Genomic DNA, 18764 nt, shown 5'->3' on the forward strand with positions numbered 1-18764 from the left:
CCTGCAGTGTCAGACGTGTCCCCCTGCTTAAGCCAGTACATGTCCAGGCCCGTCTGAAGTTTGCTAGAGAGCATTTGGTTGATCAAGAAGAAGATTGGGAGAATGTGGAAGGAGTGGCTTCGTAAGGTCCTGGAGTGGCCTAGCCAGTCTCCAGATCTCAACCCCATAGAAATTCTTTGGAGGGAGTTGAAAGTCTGTGTTGCCCAGCAACAGCCCCAAAACATCACTGCTCTAGAGGAGATCTGCATGGAGGAATGGGCCAAAATACCAGCAACAGTGTGTGAAAACCTTGTGAAGACTTACAGAAAATGTTTGACCTCTGTCATTGCCAACAAAGGGTATATAACAAAGTATTGAGATAAACTTTTGTTATTGACCAAATACTTATTTTCCACCATAATTTGCAAATAAATTAATAAAAAATCCTACAATGTGATTTTCTGGATTTTTTTTCTCATTTTGTCTGTCATAGTTGAAGTGTACCTATGATGAAAATTACAGTCCTCTCTCATCTTTTTAAGTGGGAGAACTTGCACAATTGGTGGCTGACTAAATACTTTTTTGCCCCACTGTATATGTGCTTCGTGTTTAAGATGCTTGAGCGTTCATTTGCTCCTTCTGTCTTTGTTTTTCTCTTTCCCTGGGTGATTCACCTCCCCCATCTCCTTCTCCCTGTCAGATTTAGCAGGGCCTGGCCGAAAACCCAGCCCGCCTCAACTGGAGCTGAGGATGGTTCAGAGTAAAGCAGACATTGAGGACCCTGCCATCGTGATGGAGGCTACTGTCCTAAACCTATAGAGCCCCAATCCCCCCCCCCCCCCCCCCCCCCCCCGCGCCACAACCGCACAATGTATAGGTGTTGTACATTTTGATCTGTAATGTGACATTGCCTTAGAAATCTCTTACAGAGCACAACATTTCCATATGAGGAGACTTAGCAGGGTATGGATGGACAGATGGGGGGGTGAGCAGAGGAGGGGAAGACCTGAGTGGGCCGGGGTGGGGGCTACTGCACTCAGACACCTCTTTTCGACAACCTGGTCTCTCTCGGTCTCTCTTTATCTCTCCCACTCCCTCTTTGAGCTTGCCTAACCTCTTGGTTTGTCCTGCACACACATCTTCACAGCACAGGCCAGCCCAGGCCTAGACTATTCCAAGGCCAGGCATCACAGGGCTTAGGCCTATTGGAGTTGCAGCACTAGCTAACTACGGTGGCAATGTGGTGGCTCAGGCTAGCTAAAGCCTAGGCCGAGGTTATATCTGGCCTACAAAAATCAACCAATCAACAATCTGTCAATCAATCAAGCCTTGTGAAATATATGCACAGCTGAGGGCAGAATACTGATCAGGGATAGGATAGACTCTGAGGCACTTATTTGAGTGGAGGAGTGGTGGTTTATAAACGTTTTACCTCATATGTCACAACAGGACAATGGTTTTGGGTATGTTGATTCTTAAATCAATTGTCCATGTTCGGTGCTTAGATCATGATCAGCGTATGATCATTGTAAGCACGTCACTAACTTTGTGGTTGTACGTTTTTGTGTGTTGTTTGTTATTTACAATGTGTGAAATGCTGGAGATCTATCATTTCAACATTTGTTGATGTATGATCCGTGTGTGTTCAAATTTCAATGTTATTGGAATTACCATGCGTATGTCTTTTATTTTGTTCTTAATTGGTTGCAAGGACTAGCAAGGATAATCTACACTGTTCATTTTATACATACAAATTAAGCAAAACATTCATATACTTTTTTATGTGTTTGTATATTTACATATCTTGGGCAGATATAATATTGATATGGTTTCTCTGTCTGTACCAAACTTGTGAAATCAAATTATGTTAGAGAGTGCCAAACTGGCTGTTTCCTGAAACAGACATGAAATTGCAATAAAGTTAATATGATTCCTGTTATTTAGCCAACTTGCTGTAAGTTTTCTGTCTTCCCCTGCTTTGTGGGGAATTCTCCATATTTTACGCTCTGTTCTGAAGAATGAACAATGTGGAGAAAGCTGATTTGATCTTTCTGGTGATGCTATGTTACAACCATTTCTCCTCAGGCGGGGGAGTGTCCGTGTGCAGGACCAATCAGGGGTTAGTTCTGCTCTGACTGACATGTACTTACTCCTCAGCTTTTCATGAAATCAGTGAACTGTTTAATCTATGTTCCAATTGTGCGTTACTGTACATGTGTGTGTTTGCGTGTGTGTGTGTGTGTGTGTGTGTATGTGAGAGTATGTACATGTATGTAAGTGTATATTTCCTCTGTAATGGGGTTTGGGGGTTTTAGGGGAGGGGTTGGGGTGGGGGGAAACTAGTTTTAAAAAATTAATAAAAAAAGAAGAGAAGCAAAGTCTTATCATCCAGAAACTAGCCTTTCCGGTGCTCTTGTAGAAATAGCCCAGCTGCTGACTAAGTCGGTGGTGATGAGGTTTGTTGGCTGTGCCAGCTTTTGAACCCAAATACTGTATGTGGGCATTGAACTCCAAAACGGAAGCACCTAAAACTGCCATTGAGTGGTCCGAGTGTGTACTTTGAGTAGGAGCTTGGGGGAGTTCGAAGGTCGAGGCTGTCGAGGCTGTCTGTGTCTTCGGACGATATATATATATGTTGGTCTGAAGTGGGTTGCCTTGCAAAATGGAGTCTGGTCACATAACTAAATCTTCAGCTCCCCCAGTATTCTGTGGGAAACCATGGAAACAACATATTGACTGTTGTTGCAGCAATGTTTTAACACATTCCCTGGGGGAAACGTAGAGGGATCGTTCACGGGGGATTACAAAATGTATGTTATTTATACATATATAAAGTATATGTATAAATATGTCATGTACTGTGGATCATGAATCTGTGCTAAAGATATGGCCAATTTCTGAAACATATATTTGAGGGCGCGGCCTTGAATCAGATAGGACATTCCGAAGTATCTTCTTCCTTAATATTCAGCCAATAGCACGTGCAGTAGTGGTGAAACAAAAACAAAATGGGTTAAGGATGATTGTTGACATGTAACGGTGTGCAACATTTTGTGTTTTGGTCTAGAAAAAATGAGAAAAAATGCCAATGTAGGGCATTACATGTCAACAATCATCCTTAACCCATTTTTGGGGTTTCACCACTACTGCAATTGAGCCACGTGCTATTGGCTGAATATTAGGGAAGAAGAGATTTTGGAATGTCCCATCTGATTCAAGGTAGTGCCTAGTTAAATAAAGGTTAAATATATAAAAGTAATGAATATATATAAAAAATAAATAAAATATGTTTCTTTGTTTGGACCACTGTGTTTGCTGTAGTGTTGGCTCTCTCCTAAAATAGTCCCTTTGGCAAAGTATCATAACATATACTCTTGCCATGTGTATACAAGAAACAGTAGGCAACACTAGAATATTAACCATGATGTCAGTACAGAAAGGGAGATCTTTGACTAATGCAGCATTCGTGACCAAGTGGGAGTTGGGAATTTACAAGTTGTGAAGTCGTAAAAAACGAGTTGGTTGCAATTTCCTGCTTTGAACTCGTCGAAACGCTGATTGACTAATGGCCAACAAGCTGCAAAAAACATAAACTAAAAATACAGCTGTCACGCTTGTAAACAAATTATAGTGTTCAAAAACCATATTAATAGATTTTTTATAAATAATGTTTTGTTGCATTTAACTGCCGGAAATGCTATTATCGAGGTTATATCCTTAGTAGATGATGTCAGCATGTAGGAGAATGGGGAGCTCAGGATGGTGGACAAGTTTCCCACAAGTAATTACCAGTTGGAGGGCCGTTCAAGTGGATTTTTCCCAGTTGTATGTGGTAAATTCCCACTTCTCACTTGGTTACGAATGCAGCATTAAGCGCAACTGAGTGCCCCCTACTACCCCCTGCCTTTGTAACTGTATCTGTCCCTTAGTGGTTTTAACAGTGACCAGTCTATGCTTGGCTCTTCTTTTGTTTTGTTCTTATGTTGAAGATGTTCTTTTTACATTTTCTTTTCTCAATGGGCAAACAATGAAATGTGTTAACTGTTTGGTAAAGTTTTTAGTGCTTCGTTTTTTGAGCCTGAATATTTTATAACATGTTACAATGAAGATTGTAGTGTACAAATCCACATTTATAATATATGATATGTATGTTATGATGCAATAAAAATAAAGTAATGATTATATTATATCCATCTGCTTTTTTCTGTAAGTAATGAGTATCAACACACTGCCAAAGGAAGGGGCCGGTCAAGGAAGTCCATAGTTGGCTGAAACTGAAAGTATGTAAAAAATAAAACATAAAAAAATGTAACAGATACAAATTACATGCAAAAGAAAATGTATATTTGAAATAGACAGGTGTTTGCATTTTGTACATTCAATATCTACCTGCAATGTCGGGTAACTAACTTTCCTGGTAACATATCCCATACGATGCTTGTCATGTACGTAAGCCAATGCATGCCTATCAGGGGACACTTTACTACAAGCAACTAATATGAATATTAGTTTCCTCCAATACGACAGACAAACAAAGGTTGACTATTTCATTGAATTCATGAACATGACACTGGTAGGGTGCTTGTCAAAAACGGTATTCTGTATATCTGTATTGCATGGTCAATGAAAGATCATAATCACATATGCTGTCTACCTATACTCAACTGAACACCGGTATACCAGTTTGCACAGAGTTAGAATACCTAAGATGATACCTATAGGCAGTGCTTGACTTGGACTTAAATAGGTGCCGGTACTCATTTTGGGTGCCGGTACTGTTTATATTTAGGTGCAAGAGCTCCACAATACTTTTGAGATAATATTATATAAGAGGAACAAGAGCTCAAGCAGTAGAACATTTGAGGTGCCGGTTCTTAGCTCCTTTGGCAGTGTGAGGTCCTGCCCAAGTCAAGTACTGCCTTTACACCTACTTTCTGGAGGGTCTTCAGTACTGTCTGTTGAAAACTGCATTCCCTCTCACTGTATGGGTTTGTCAATTAATGATCATAAATGTTTCATGTGGGTATACCTCAGTTATTATAAGACACAACACGCATAAACAGCTTGTGGAGAACATTTAAAATCAGAGCATTTTGCCATGGAAACCAAGATGACATAACTCTGTGGTCACCCTTGACCAAACTGGCAAAAATAATTCATGATCTGATGGAATTCACAAGTTCAATGTAGGAAAAACCCCTAACATATTCAGAATGAAACGAGTCACAGGGATATCTACCTGCATTACAATTCCGTCACAGGTGTTGGGTGAGAGAGGGGACATAATGGAAACGCTGGCTTGTTATCAGAGAGGAAGAGGCAAAGCGAGAGTGTTTACTCTCTGCCAAAGAGGTCGATGAGAGAGTCAAATTTGGTCAACAAAAAAACAATGAATTTGCTACGTGAGGCTTATTTGATCCAATATAAGTTCGGTAATGGTTAGGTTGTTACGGGTGCACTGATATAATTGGATGCACGTAGCATATCGGCAGAAAAAACATCAACTTTATATCCGAGTTGTGTCTATGGTGTTGTGACTGTTGTGCACACGCGTATCTGGCCTCTCATTGGCTAGAATGGTCCCACCTGATCTCGCCACCTCCCACCTGCCTTCCATCTTTGAGGACACGTATTACCATCGTTAGAGTGGTCACTCGATTATCTTGGAAATATAATAGATACTCTTTATTGTTATGCATTGTTTCCAGGGGGACAGAGTTTGTGGTTGGATAGACAGGAAGTTGCATGTTTCACAGAAGGATGTAGCTAGCTAGCTAAAAGATAAACCTTTATATTGAAAAATATATGCGTCTATGACTCTGTGGTGCAAAGACACCAATGTTATTTATGTCTTGAGTTGAAAAGCAACGCGTTGGACCTGTTTGGTAGCATTCCACGTCGTCGGGATCCAGAAATCAGGTAACGTTAGCTAGCTAAAATGCTATCCAAGTTAGCAGAGGTGTAAATAATATTTACGTCGATTCTGTTGCAAAACGTTTACTCAGACGGACAACCTAAACCAGAGTTTCTATTGGACAAATGCAGGTAGGTCCCGCCTCATTTCCGTTTGGTTGTTAAACGGTAAACGGTTTCCGTGATGAATACACCCCTGGTTAACTAGATAGGTAAAACCACTGCAGTAGCTAGCTAACATGCCACCTAATTTAACATATCACTGCATAGCAGTCTGGACTCAGGTTTGGTAGGTATGACCACAGTATGTGAGCAGAGCGTGCCCAATTTGACTGGAGCGCTGAACGAGTTTTCCAAGGCTGGAGCTTCGGCCTTCTCCAGTAGCGCTCACTTCGTGAGCTCACGCCTCTATCACACTGGGTGTTTTTGCATTTTGGTACCAGAAGTACATTCATTTCCAATGGCACGCTGCGTTTGCCTTACAGCATTGCGTTGCAGAGGCAGTTGTTGTAGTACGTTCTGTGTGGCGCATACATTGGATTTATTGAACATATGCATCAAACTGTACGCGTAGACGGCTTGACAGAAATGGTAGTAGAAGCTGAATGTTGAACCTTTGATGTACACATTCAAATCAAATTTTATTTGTCACATACACATGGTTAGCAGATGTTAATGCAAGTGTAGCGAAATGCTTGTGCTTCTAGTTCCGACAATGCAGTAATAACCAACAAGTAATCTAGCTAACAATTCCAAAACTACTACCTTATAGACACAAGTGTAAGGGGATAAAGAATATGTACATAAAGATATATGAATGAGTGATGGTACAGAGTGGCATAGGCAAGATACAGTAGATGGTATTGAGTACAGTATATACATATGAGATGAGTATGTAAACAAAGTGGCATAGTTAAAGTGGCTAGTGATACATGTATATACGAGATGAATAATGTAGGGTACAGTGAGGCAAAAAAGTATTTAGTCAGCCACCAATTGTGCAAGTTCTCCCACTTAAAAAGATGAGAGGCCTGTAATTTTCATCACAGGTACACTTCAACTATGACAGACAAAATGAGAAAAGAAAATCCAGAAAATCACATTGTAGGATTTTTAATTAATTAATTTGCCAATTATGGTGGAAACTAAGTATTTGTCCGTAAACACACCAGCCAGCTGGTCTGCGCATGCTCTGAGGGCGCGGCTGGGGATGCCGTCTGGGCCTGCAGCCTTGCGAGGGTTGACACGTTTAAATGTTTTCCTCACGTCTACTGCAGTGAAGGAGAGTCTGCACGTTTTGGTTGCGGGCCGTGTCAGTGGCACTGTATTGTCCTCAAAGCGGGCAAAAAAGTTATTTAGTCTGCCTGGGAGCAAGACATCCTGGTCCGTGACGGGGCTGGTTTTCTTTTTGTAATCCGTGATTGACTGTAGACCCTGCCACATACCTCTTCAGATGATAGTGCATACCATTTTGTGCAATAACACTGTCGGTGTGCCTGCCCATCATGCATTTGTAGGCTACTTTTTTGTCATTTTTATTTTTAGTATTTGTTTTTTGTATTATTTTTAAAATATTATTTTGTTATAACATTTTTTTGTAAACTACTTGTGTGCTGCTATAGAGTACCAGGTCAAACAAGAAATGGTTGCAATTGTTTTTCCACCATTCATTTTTCCCATAAGGGATTTTAGTAGCACTTAAAATAAAGGCTGTGTTTTGTGTAGGCTTACCTTGCGTTTTGCACAAAACAGTTCTCGTCCCCTAACTCCGCTGCTATTTCAGTCGCATTGTTCTCAACACCAATATGCTGGTTAACTTTGCTATTAGGCACATAGCAACATTGTCTAGGAAAAGGCACCTATTCAACAGCACACTGATGTTTCAGAACCACAGACAGCGATTGTTATCCAACACAGGAGAATGTGCATTTGTTATAAAATAATATTATTTTTATTAGTGTTGCACCATTGTTCTTACATAATATAAGGTAGCCTAGTGGTTAGAGCATTGGGCCAGTAACTGAAAGGTTGCTGGATAGAATCCCTGAGCTGACACGGTACATATCTGTCGTTCTGCCCCCTTAGCAAAGCAGTTAATCCAAAGACGTGGACGTCGATTATGGCAGCCCCCCGCACCTCTCTGATTCAGAGGGGTTGGGTTAAATCCGGAAGACACATTTCAGTTGTACAACTGACTAGGTATCCCCCTTTCTCTAATCATATACAATTTCAGTAGCACATGTCTTAGTGATGGATTGCACCACCCCCACGGCATCCACAATGGATTAGTCCACTCAGACAGGCACGAATCAGACATGTCTTGTAGAGGTCAACCGATTCAGATTTTTCAACGCCGATACCGATTTATTGGAAGACCAAAAAAAGCCGATCCCGATTAATTATTTTTATATATATATATATAATAATAACTCAGCAAAAAAAGAAACGTTCTCTCACTGTCAACTGTGTTTATTTTCAGCAAACTGAACCTCTTGAAACTAGGGGGCACTATTTTTATTTTTGGAAAAATATCGTTCCCAAAGTAAACTGCCTATTTCTCAGGACCAGATGCTAGAATATGCATATAATTGACAGCTTAGGATAGAAAACACACTAAAGTTTCCAAAACTGTCAAAATATTGTCTGTGAGTATAACAACTGATATTGCAGGCGAAACCCAGAGGAAAATCCAATCAGGAAGTGCCTCTTATTTTGAAACCGTTGTGTTCCTATGTACCCCTATTGACCATTGAAAGGGATATCAACCAGATTCCTATTTTTACGTATTCCCTAAGGTGTCTACAGCATTTTGACGTAGTTTCACGCCTTAATGTTGAAGAATGAGTGTAAACGACAATATTGCGTAAGTGGCCAGCTGAGGGCTCTGAGTGATTCTTGCGTAAAAGACAGAGGTAGTCATTTTTCCTCTCGCTCCTACTGAAAAGCCAATTGTCCCGGTTGATATATTATCGAATAGATATTTGAAAAACACCTTGAGGATTGATTATAAAAAACATTTGCCATGTTTCTGTCGATATTGTGGATATAATTTAGATTTTTTTTCAGCGTTGTCATGACCGCTATTTCAGGTGGATTTTTCAACATAACGTGACCAGCAAACGGAGGTATTTTGGGTATAAAAATAATCTTTATGGAACAAAAGGAACATTTGCTGTCTAACTGGGAGTCTCGTGAGTGAAAACATCCGAAGATCCTCAAAGGTAAACAATTAATTTGATTGCTTTTCTGATTTTCGTGACCAAGCTTCTTGCTGCTAGCTGGACATAATGCTATGCTAGGCTATTGATAAACTTACACAAACGGTTGTCTTGCTTTGGCTGTAAAGCATAATTTCAAAATCTGAGACGACAGGGTGATTAACAAAAGGCTAAGCTGTGTTTCACTATATTTCACTTGTGATTTCATGAATATGAATATTTTCTAGTAATATTATTTGACCGTTGCGCTATGCTAATTAGTGTAGTTGATGACAATTCTCCCAGATCCGGGATGGGTAGTTCCAAGAGGTTTTGTGTAAATATTTGTATGAACATAACAAGATTTAACAACTGAGACATAAACTGAACAAGATCCACAGACATGTGACTAACAGAAATATAATAATGTGTCCCTGAACAAAGGGGGGGGGGGGGGGATCCTCATGCCTCCTTGCAGCATGCCTAAGGCATGTTCACGCAGATAAGCAGGGACCCTGGGCATCTTTCTTTGGGTGTTTTTCAGAGTCCATAGAAAGGCCTCTTTAGTGTCCTAAGTTTTCATAACTGTGACCTTAATTGCCTACCATCGGTAAGCTGTTAGTGTCTTAACGACCGTTCCACAGGTGGATGTTCATTAATTTTTTATGGTTCATTGAACAAGCATGGGAAACAGTGTTTAAACCCTTTACAATGAAGATCTGTTAAGTTATTTGGAATTTTACGAATTATCTTTGAAAGACATGATCCTGAAAAAGGTTGTTGAATTGTAATAATGACAATTACAACCATACTGAATGAACACTTTTTTATTTTAACTTAATATAATACATAAATAAAATAAATTAGAGGAAAAAGTCTATGACTTGGGTGACTGGCGTCTCTGACAATTTTTTGGGCTTTCCTCTGACACCGCCTATTATATAGCCCCTGGGTGGCAGGAAACTTGGCCCCAGTAATGTACTGGGCCATACACACTACGCTCTGTAGCACCTTACTGTCAGATGCCGAGCAGTTTCCATACCAGGCGGAGATGCAACCAGGATGCTCTCGACTTTTTGAGGATCTGGGGACCCATGCCAAATCTTTTCAGTCTCCTGAGGGGGAAAAGGTGCTGTCGTGCCCTCTTTACGACTGTCTTGGTGTGTTTTGACCATGATAGTTCGTTGGTGATGTGGACACCAAGGAACTTGAAACTCATGACCCGCTACATTACAGCCCCGTCGATGTTAATGGGGGCCTGTTCGGCCGGCCTTTTCCTGTAGTCCACAATCAGCTCCTTTGTCTTGCTCACATTGAGGGAGAGGTTGTTGTCCTGCCACCACACTGCGCCGAGAGGGTGTTCTCCGCTGCTGGCCTGCACCATCTCATGGGCCTGAAGCAACAGACTCTGTAGACTGAGCCTAGTAAGGCATTTTTAATTTAATTTAATTGTAAGTATTTCACAGTCTAAATGCACAATTTATAGACTAATTATTTAATACAACAAAATGTTGTTTAAATGCTGAGCGCTTAATGTTCCAGCCAACCTAGTGTGTCGCACTCGCAAATGCTTCACAATTGATTTATTTGTAGGATACAGACTTGAAATAATAGGCTCAACTCCAGTCACATATTAGGGTTACAACCAAGTTCGAGTTAACGTTAGAGAGAAACTAGATAGCTAGGAGAAGTTAGCCTAGCTAGCTAGCTGTGACTCTCAGTTAATGCTGGCATTCACATGAAAATTGGAGTGTGTTAGCTAACTAAAGTCAGTATAAATATGCATGCGGAATTAACCAGCAACTATTTATGTTCATAATACACTCCCACGTGTGAATGAATTAGATCAGCTAATGTCAGTCAACCACTAGCCCTTGATCATGACTCAGTTCCATTACATTATACATAAGTCACATAAGAGTCAAGGCATTTTCTGTAGGGGGACCTGAACATTAACACGTGGCGCTTGTGGTATGTTTTCGGAACCATAATGACCTTATCTTTCATATCAGCGAGAAATTATTTTTAAAAAACAAGGTTAAAATCATACAAACTTTGATAGGATTAGTGTTTCCACATGGTCATATCTCCATGTTACAGCGCTTGTTTATGGAAAACATATGGAAGACGAGGCGACCGCCTGTGTTAAGCTATCTAGCATGCTCTGAACAACTGTGTGTAAGCGTAACTCAGGAAGTGTAGCGAAAGTGTAGTTTCCTCGGATGGAGGCACTCTAAGATGGTATGGATCTGTGCAAAACTGCTACAGTAAGTGTATCTTTTATTTGAAGTATTCCTTCTCACTGATGAAAGATAAGGGCCATGTACACTGCTCAAAAAAATAAAGGGAACACTTAAACAACACAATGTAACTCCAAGTCAATCACACTTCTGTGAAATCAAACTGTCCACTTAGGAAGCAACACTGATTGACAATAAATTTCACATGCTTTTGTGCAAATGGAATAGACAACAGGTGGAAATTATAGGCAATTAGCAAGACACCCCCAATAAAGGAGTGGTTCTGCAGGTGATAACCACAGACCACTTCTCAGTTCCAATGCTTCCTGGCTGATGTTTTGATCACTTTTGAATGCTGGCGGTGCTTTCACTCTAGTGGTAGCATGAGACGGAGTCTACAACCCACACAAGTGGCTCAGGTAGTACAGCTCATCCAGGATGGCACATCAATGCGAGCTGTGGCAAGAAGGTTTGCTGTGTCTGTCAGCGTAGTGTCCAGAGCATGGAGGCGATACCAGGAGACAGGCCAGTACATCAGGAGACATGGAGGAGGCCGTAGGAGGGCAACAACCCAGCAGCAGGACCGCTACCTCCGCCTTTGTGCAAGGAGGAGCAGGAGGAGCACTGCCAGAACCCTACAAAATGACCTCCAGCAGGCCACAAATGTGCATGTGTCTGCTCAAACGGTCAGAAACAGACTCCATGAGGGTGGTATGAGGGCCCGACGTCCACAGGTGGGGGTTGTGCTTACAGCCCAACACCGTGCAGGACGTTTGGCATTTGCCAGAGAACACCAAGATTGGCAAATTCGCCACTGGCGCCTTGTGCTCTTCACAGCTGAAAGCAGGTTCACACTGAGCACGTGACAGACGTGACAGAGTCTGGAGACGCCGTGGAGAACGTTCTGCTGCCTGCAACATCCTCCAGCATGACCGGTTTGGCGGTGGGTCAGTCATGGTGTGGGGTGGCATTTCTTTGGGGGGCCGCACAGCCCTCCATGTGCTCGCCAGAGGTAACCGAGATGAGATCCTCAGACCCCTTGTGAGACCATATGCTGGTGCGGTTGGCCCTGGGTTCCTCCTAATGCAAGACAATGCTAGACCTCATGTGGCTGGAGTGTGTCAGCAGTTCCTGCAAGAGAAAGGCATTGATGCTATGGACTGGCCCGCCCGTTCCCCAGACCTGAATCCAATTGAGCACATCTGGGACATCATGTCTCGCTCCATCCACCAACGCCACGTTGCACCACAGACTGTCCAGGAGTTGGCGGATGCTTTAGATCCCTCAGGAGACCATCTGCCACCTCATCAGGAGCATGCCCAGGCATTGTGGGGAGATCATACAGGCACGTGGAGGCCACACACACTACGGAGCCTCATTTTGAGGACATTACTAGACATTTTAAGGACATTACATCAAAGTTGGATCAGCCTGTAGTGTGGTTTTCCACTTTAATTTTGAGTGTCACTCCAAATCCAGACCTCCATGGGTTGATACATTTGATTTCCATTGATCATTTTTGTGTGATTTTGTTGTCAGCACATTCAACTATGTAAAAAAAGTATTTAATAAGAGTATTTCATTCATTCAGATCTAGGATGTGTCATTTTAGTGTTCCCTTTTATTTTTTTGAGCAAATTGGGCAAAGTCTTATTTACAATGACGGTCTATCCCGGGCCAAACCTGGAAGACACTGGGCCAATTGTGCGCCGCCCTATGGGACTCCCAATCACGGCCGGATGTGACACAGACTGGAATCGAACCAGGGACTGTAGTGACGCCTCTTGCTCTGAGATGCAGTGCCTTAGACCGCTGCACCACCATTTCTCATGCACAGTAGCTTGCCGGAAGATACCGACCGTTACGCTTGTTTACACTGAGCTGCACTGGGGTCAGAATGCGATCCTGGTTACATTAAGACACAGTGGAGCCGGCACGAGATATGGGTCGGAAAACATACCGTAATGCAGGGATGGGATATGACTCTGTACTCCAGGTTTTACTTTTATCAACACTGCTCCATCGAAAATATTAAAATACTGCTATTTTTCCACGAAAACAGCCTTTTTCGTCCTCATGCTAGCTTGTAGTAGCCACCGCATAAATTTTGGAATGGCAGTGTCAACCAATCAGCTCCTTTGTGTTGTTGAACACGACGTGGTCGTCACTTGTTACCACAGCCACAAAGTCAAAAACCCCGCCTATTTCTACAATTTCTTAAAATCTGATTTTAAAACTAACCCTAACCACACTGCTAACATTATGCCTAACCATAACCTTAAATTGGAGCCCTCCGGGTCCAGACTGGTCCAAATGGTTTGCGCATGCGGGAAGCCACCGCTGGCTGATCCCGCCCTGGCTTACATTAAAAAAACTAAGTAACTCCGCCGGAGTGTCTCTTTTGGGTCACTTTTGCCGGTCCCAAGCCCGGATAAAGGAGGAGGGTTGGAATTGTGACATAAAAAAAACAAGAATTGACAGAAGAAAGTTCATTTGTAGTTCTAAACATATTTAGGGTGTTTTTTTACTCACTTTTTGTCTCTCCCACAACGTTATTCCTCCCTCCTACGGCGTCCATCACAATTACTTGCACATGGCCAATTATGCAAATTAGGTGATGATGTCATGTAGCAACTTTTAGGACAGCCTATAGCTACTTTCCTTACTGAGGAGTTGGCAACACTGCCCCAAACTCCTTAACCTTCAACACGTATTTATGGAATGCCGTTTGGGTCTTTGCGTGTCAAAAAAGACGAAACATCAAATAAGCTTTTAATTTGATGTGCCAAATAGCCAACTTCTATTACAACAATGTTGTGCGTGCTGAATTTGCATGCGCAACTAAGCCAAGTGCCACCACTAAGGTCAGGAGCACTGTAAAAACAAAAACAATTGGGCTACAAAGAAGCACACACCAGCCACAATGTGTTTACAATACTGCGTTGGTAATAAGCCATTATGTGTTAGACCGAATGGGAAAACATATGTGTGAGCATTTAAAATAACAAGCAAAATCACAAATGTTCGCTAGGTTGTCCAACATTCTCCCCGACATGCAACTATCCCAGAAGCAGGGGAGAAACAATGGTGATCTTGCTGGTTCTGTCTGCCTGCCAACCACATCCCAAGCAGTTTCACCTGATTAATCCTAGCTAGTCGAAATACAGAATAATAATCAAGCATTTTGTCACCGTTGATAACAGTTTGGAAACTGGAGGTAGGCTGTCTCCCTACTGCGTTGACTTCGGTTTGCAGTATGACAAAGTCAATCACAAATGTCTTTGATACAGGTGTTATTAGCAACTTCTGGGGTAGCTAGCTAAGTAGCTTTAGCTTGGGTACTTATCTAGAACCAATACGACCAGCCAGGAAAAATGATCAGAAACTGCAATCATTTTCAACATTCTTAGCAATGATTAAGGAATATATGTGACTACGTATTAGTTAGCCAGCCACTTGTTGTTCTATTGAAATCAAACTTCAGTTCATGAAAAAAACTAGCTAGCTAACAAACTAAACAAGCTAGTCAGCTACCTTGCACTGTTGCCCCAAACTAGTTATAAGCAGCGAGCTAGCTTAATCTCGCTATTGTGGATTGACCGGGTCCAACCATCATCAACCAAATACAAAAACTGTCTTATAAATTAGGGGTATTTTAAGATGACACTTACAGTGCCTTGCGAAAGTATTCGGCCCCCTTGAACTTTGCGACCTTTTGCCACATTTCAGGCTTCAAACATAAAGATATAAAACTGTATTTTTTTGTGAAGAATCAACAACAAGTGGGACACAATCATGAAGTGGAACGACATTTATTGGATATTTCAAACTTTTTTAACAAATCAAAAAATGAAAAATTGGGCGTGCAAAATTATTCAGCCCCCTTAAGTTAATACTTTGTAGCGCCACCTTTTGCTGCGATTACAGCTGTAAGTCGCTTGGGGTATGTCTATCAGTTTTGCACATCGAGAGACTGAATTTTTTTCCCATTCCTCCTTGCAAAACAGCTCGAGCTCAGTGAGGTTGGATGGAGAGCATTTGTGAACAGCAGTTTTCAGTTCTTTCCACAGATTCTCGATTGGATTCAGGTCTGGACTTTGACTTGGCCATTCTAACACCTGGATATGTTTATTTTTGAACCATTCCATTGTAGATGTTGCTTTATGTTTTGGATCATTGTCTTGTTGGAAGACAAATCTCCGTCCCAGTCTCAGGTCTTTTGCAGACTCCATCAGGTTTTCTTCCAGAATGGTCCTGTATTTGGCTCCATCCATCTTCCCATCAATTTTAACCATCTTCCCTGTCCCTGCTGAAGAAAAGCAGGCCCAAACCATGATGCTGCCACCACCATGTTTGACAGTGGGGATGGTGTGTTCAGGGTGATGAGCTGTGTTGCTTTTACGCCAAACATAACGTTTTGCATTGTTGCCAAAAAGTTCAATTTTGGTTTCATCTGACCAGAGCACCTTCTTCCACATGTTTGGTGTGTCTCCCAGGTGGCTTGTGGCAAACTTTAAACGACACTTTTTATGGATATCTTAAAGAAATGGCTTTCTTCTTGCCACTCTTCCATAAAGGCCAGATTTGTGCAATATACGACTGATTGTTGTCCTATGGACAGTCTCCCACCTCAGCTGTAGAACTCTGCAGTTCATCCAGAGTGATCATGGGCCTCTTGGCTGCATCTCTGATCAGTCTTCTCCTTGTATGAGCTGAAAGTTTAGAGGGACGGCCAGGTCTTGGTAGATTTGCAGTGGTCTGATACTCCTTCCATTTCAATATTATCGCTTGCACAGTGCTCCTTGGGATGTTTAAAGCTTGGGAAATCTTTTTGTATCCAAATCCGGCTTTAAACTTCTTCACAACAGTATCTCGGACCTGCCTGGTGTGTTCCTTGTTCTTCATGATGCTCTCTGCGCTTTTAACGGACCTCTGAGACTATCACAGTGCAGGTGCATTTATACGGAGACTTGATTACACACAGGTGGATTGTATTTATCATCATTAGTCATTTAGGTCAACATTGGATCATTCAGAGATCCTCACTGAACTTCTGGAGAGAGTTTGCTGCACTGAAAGTAAAGGGGCTGAATAATTTTGCACGCCAAATTTTTCAGTTTTTGATTTGTTAAAAAATGTGGTTACACTTCATGATTGTGTCCCACTTGTAGTTGATTCTTCACAAAAAAATACAGTTTTATATCTTTATGTTTGAAGCCTGAAATGTGGCAAAAGGTCTCAAAGTTCAAGGGGGCCGAATACTTTCGCAAGGCACTGTATCTAGATGGTTAGCTAGCTAACTATAGCTACTTAAACTGATGTAGAATTGCAATGTTTTGGGGGGGGGGGAGAACATTGTTTGCATCCATCAGCTAGTTAGCTTTTTTTTTTTTTTTTATACCAGTACTGTCCCAGAGTTTGGGGAAGTGTGTCTGTCTCATGCGGCAGGTGCAAGAGACAACTTTACCAGCATCATAGCACGTGTCGGTGAATCGCTGTGACATATGAAATACGAGTGATGTTGTAATCAATGTGTAATAACGACATAAAACAATTATAAACGCGTTAAATTATTATGTGACGTGCAGTCATATTTAGGTCCTGATTGGTCAACAAGTTTATTTGGTGTGTCAAATAGTGTTATTTGACGTATCTTTTATGACACGCAAAGCCCGAAACGTCATTCCATACTAATCTCATGAAATGTCTCTGTGTACTTCCAATTTGAAGCCTTTATACCTAATCTTTCACATTGTCTGGTTGCATAGATGTTTTCAGGAGTTTGCAGATTTGCATGTTGCCATAATAAATTCAGATAACATTGTAAATTTGGTTAACCTTGTAATTACTGCCAGTGGGTTATATATATATGGGGAGAGAAGGGTGAAACGTCACTTATAGAGGAAGAAATGTAATGTGAAACTGTGAAATTATGTTGTCTAGAATATGAATTGGACTTAGTCACTGCCTGTGGCATTTACCTATTCAGATCAACTTTATTATCCCACCAGGGGGAAATTAATTTGGTCAGGTGCCTAAAAAGACGTACATAAAACAATATAATTCATTTAAAGTGCACTAGCTACACATTTCAATAAAATTGCAATATGTTGTGTACTCAAGGGATCAACAGACTATTGGCTGTTGGAATAAAAGATTCCCCATATCTTTCTGTTTTGATTTTCTTTTGAAGAAGTCTCTTTCCCCTTGTCCGGCTGCTGCTGTGACTGAATTTTGAGTGAATGGGATTAGTACTGTCCTGTAAAATGCTGTTTTATGAGGATGAGTTTTGTGTACAGGTTGGTGGTTGATTCTTGATCTATACCAATTACATGTTTCCAAACACGCATATCAGACCAAAGGACAGCACACTCTGCAGGACAGATTTATAGAACATTTGTACGATATGGTGGTCAACATTTTAAAATGGTTCAGTTTGCATAAAAAAAAAAAAACAATCTTTGCAAAGGCACAGTCATTGGATTTCAGCTTGTCTATTTCGATTCCTCGGTACTTATGTGGTCACTCTATCGACTGATTTCCCATTGATCTTCGTAGGAGGTAGTGGAGTTTTGTTCCTTCGGAAATCAATTTCCATCTCTTTGTTTTCTTAACGTTAATTTCAAGAAAGTTATCTGCACACCACTGGATGAATTGAGCTGTTTCTCTGTCAAAACCTTGAATAGAGGCTTGGTCTGAGTGGAGGAAACCCACAACAGCGATGTCATCTGCATATTAAAAAAATGTGTGGGCTGCGTCAGAGGTTTGACAATCGTTTGTGTACAGTATCGGTGAAAGTACGCAAACTTGAGGGGCTGCCGTATTTACCATTCTAGGTGTAGAGATGACAGATTTAAACTTCACTTGTTGAGTACGGTTCACAAGGAAACTATTAATTCACTTGATCAGTAGAGAGTTGACACCCAAATTCTCCAGCTTGTCCACCAGTAGGTGGGGTTGGATGGTGTTATTTATTTATTTCACCTTTATTTAACCAGGTAATTGAGAATAAGTTCTCATTTACAACTGCGACCTGGCCAAGATAAAGTAAAGCAGTGCGACACAAACAACAACAGAGTTACACATGGAATAAACAAGTGTACAGTCAATAACACAATAGATTTAAAACAAAATAAAGTCTATATACAGTGTGTGCAAATGGCGTGAGGAGGTAAGGCAATAAATAGACCATAGTAGCAAGTAATTACAATTTAGCACTGGAGTGATAGATGTGCAGATGATGATGTGCAAGTAGAAATACTGGTATGCAAAAGAGCAGAAAAGTAAATCAAAACAATATGGGGATGAGGTAGGTAGATTGGATGGGTTATTTCAGATGGGTTATGTACAGCTGCAGCGATCGGTTAGATGCTCGGATAGCTGATGTTTTAAAGTTGAGGGAAATATAAGTCTCCAGCTTCAGCGATTTTTGCAA

The 18764-nt window shown here is 41.3% G+C and overlaps 2 protein-coding genes across 7 annotated transcripts in view; both read left to right on the forward strand.

Annotated features, from left to right (window-relative positions):
- The window catches only part of pdxkb (pyridoxal (pyridoxine, vitamin B6) kinase b), a 33286-nt gene extending 29118 nt beyond the window's left edge, over positions 1-4168 (forward strand). For 2 of the 4 annotated variants that reach the window (XR_005052556.2, XR_016497140.1), the window contains one exon: positions 680-1927. Coding sequence is in view for 2 of the 4 variants with exons in the window: in XM_036983043.2 (XP_036838938.1) it covers positions 680-798 (119 nt within the window). In the remaining 2 variants the exon portion in view is untranslated. Of the gene's footprint in view, positions 1-679 lie in introns of all 4 variants that reach the window. The other 2 variants (XM_036983043.2, XM_036983044.2) reach the window with 1 other exon arrangement.
- Positions 4169-5573: 1405 nt separating this feature from the next.
- The window catches only part of LOC110527559 (1-acyl-sn-glycerol-3-phosphate acyltransferase gamma), a 30282-nt gene continuing 17091 nt past the window's right edge, over positions 5574-18764 (forward strand). The window contains exon 1 of one of the 3 annotated variants that reach the window (XM_036983046.2): positions 5574-5898. The gene's annotated coding sequence lies outside the window, so the exon portion shown is untranslated. Of the gene's footprint in view, positions 5899-6036; positions 6182-18764 lie in introns of those variants that run through there. The other 2 variants (XM_090240527.1, XM_090240528.1) reach the window with 2 other exon arrangements.

The sequence above is a fragment of the Oncorhynchus mykiss genome, chromosome 7 (genome assembly GCF_057628025.1).
Source record: "Oncorhynchus mykiss isolate SJ-2025 chromosome 7, ASM5762802v1, whole genome shotgun sequence".
Classification (NCBI taxonomy): Eukaryota; Metazoa; Chordata; class Actinopteri; order Salmoniformes; family Salmonidae; genus Oncorhynchus; species Oncorhynchus mykiss.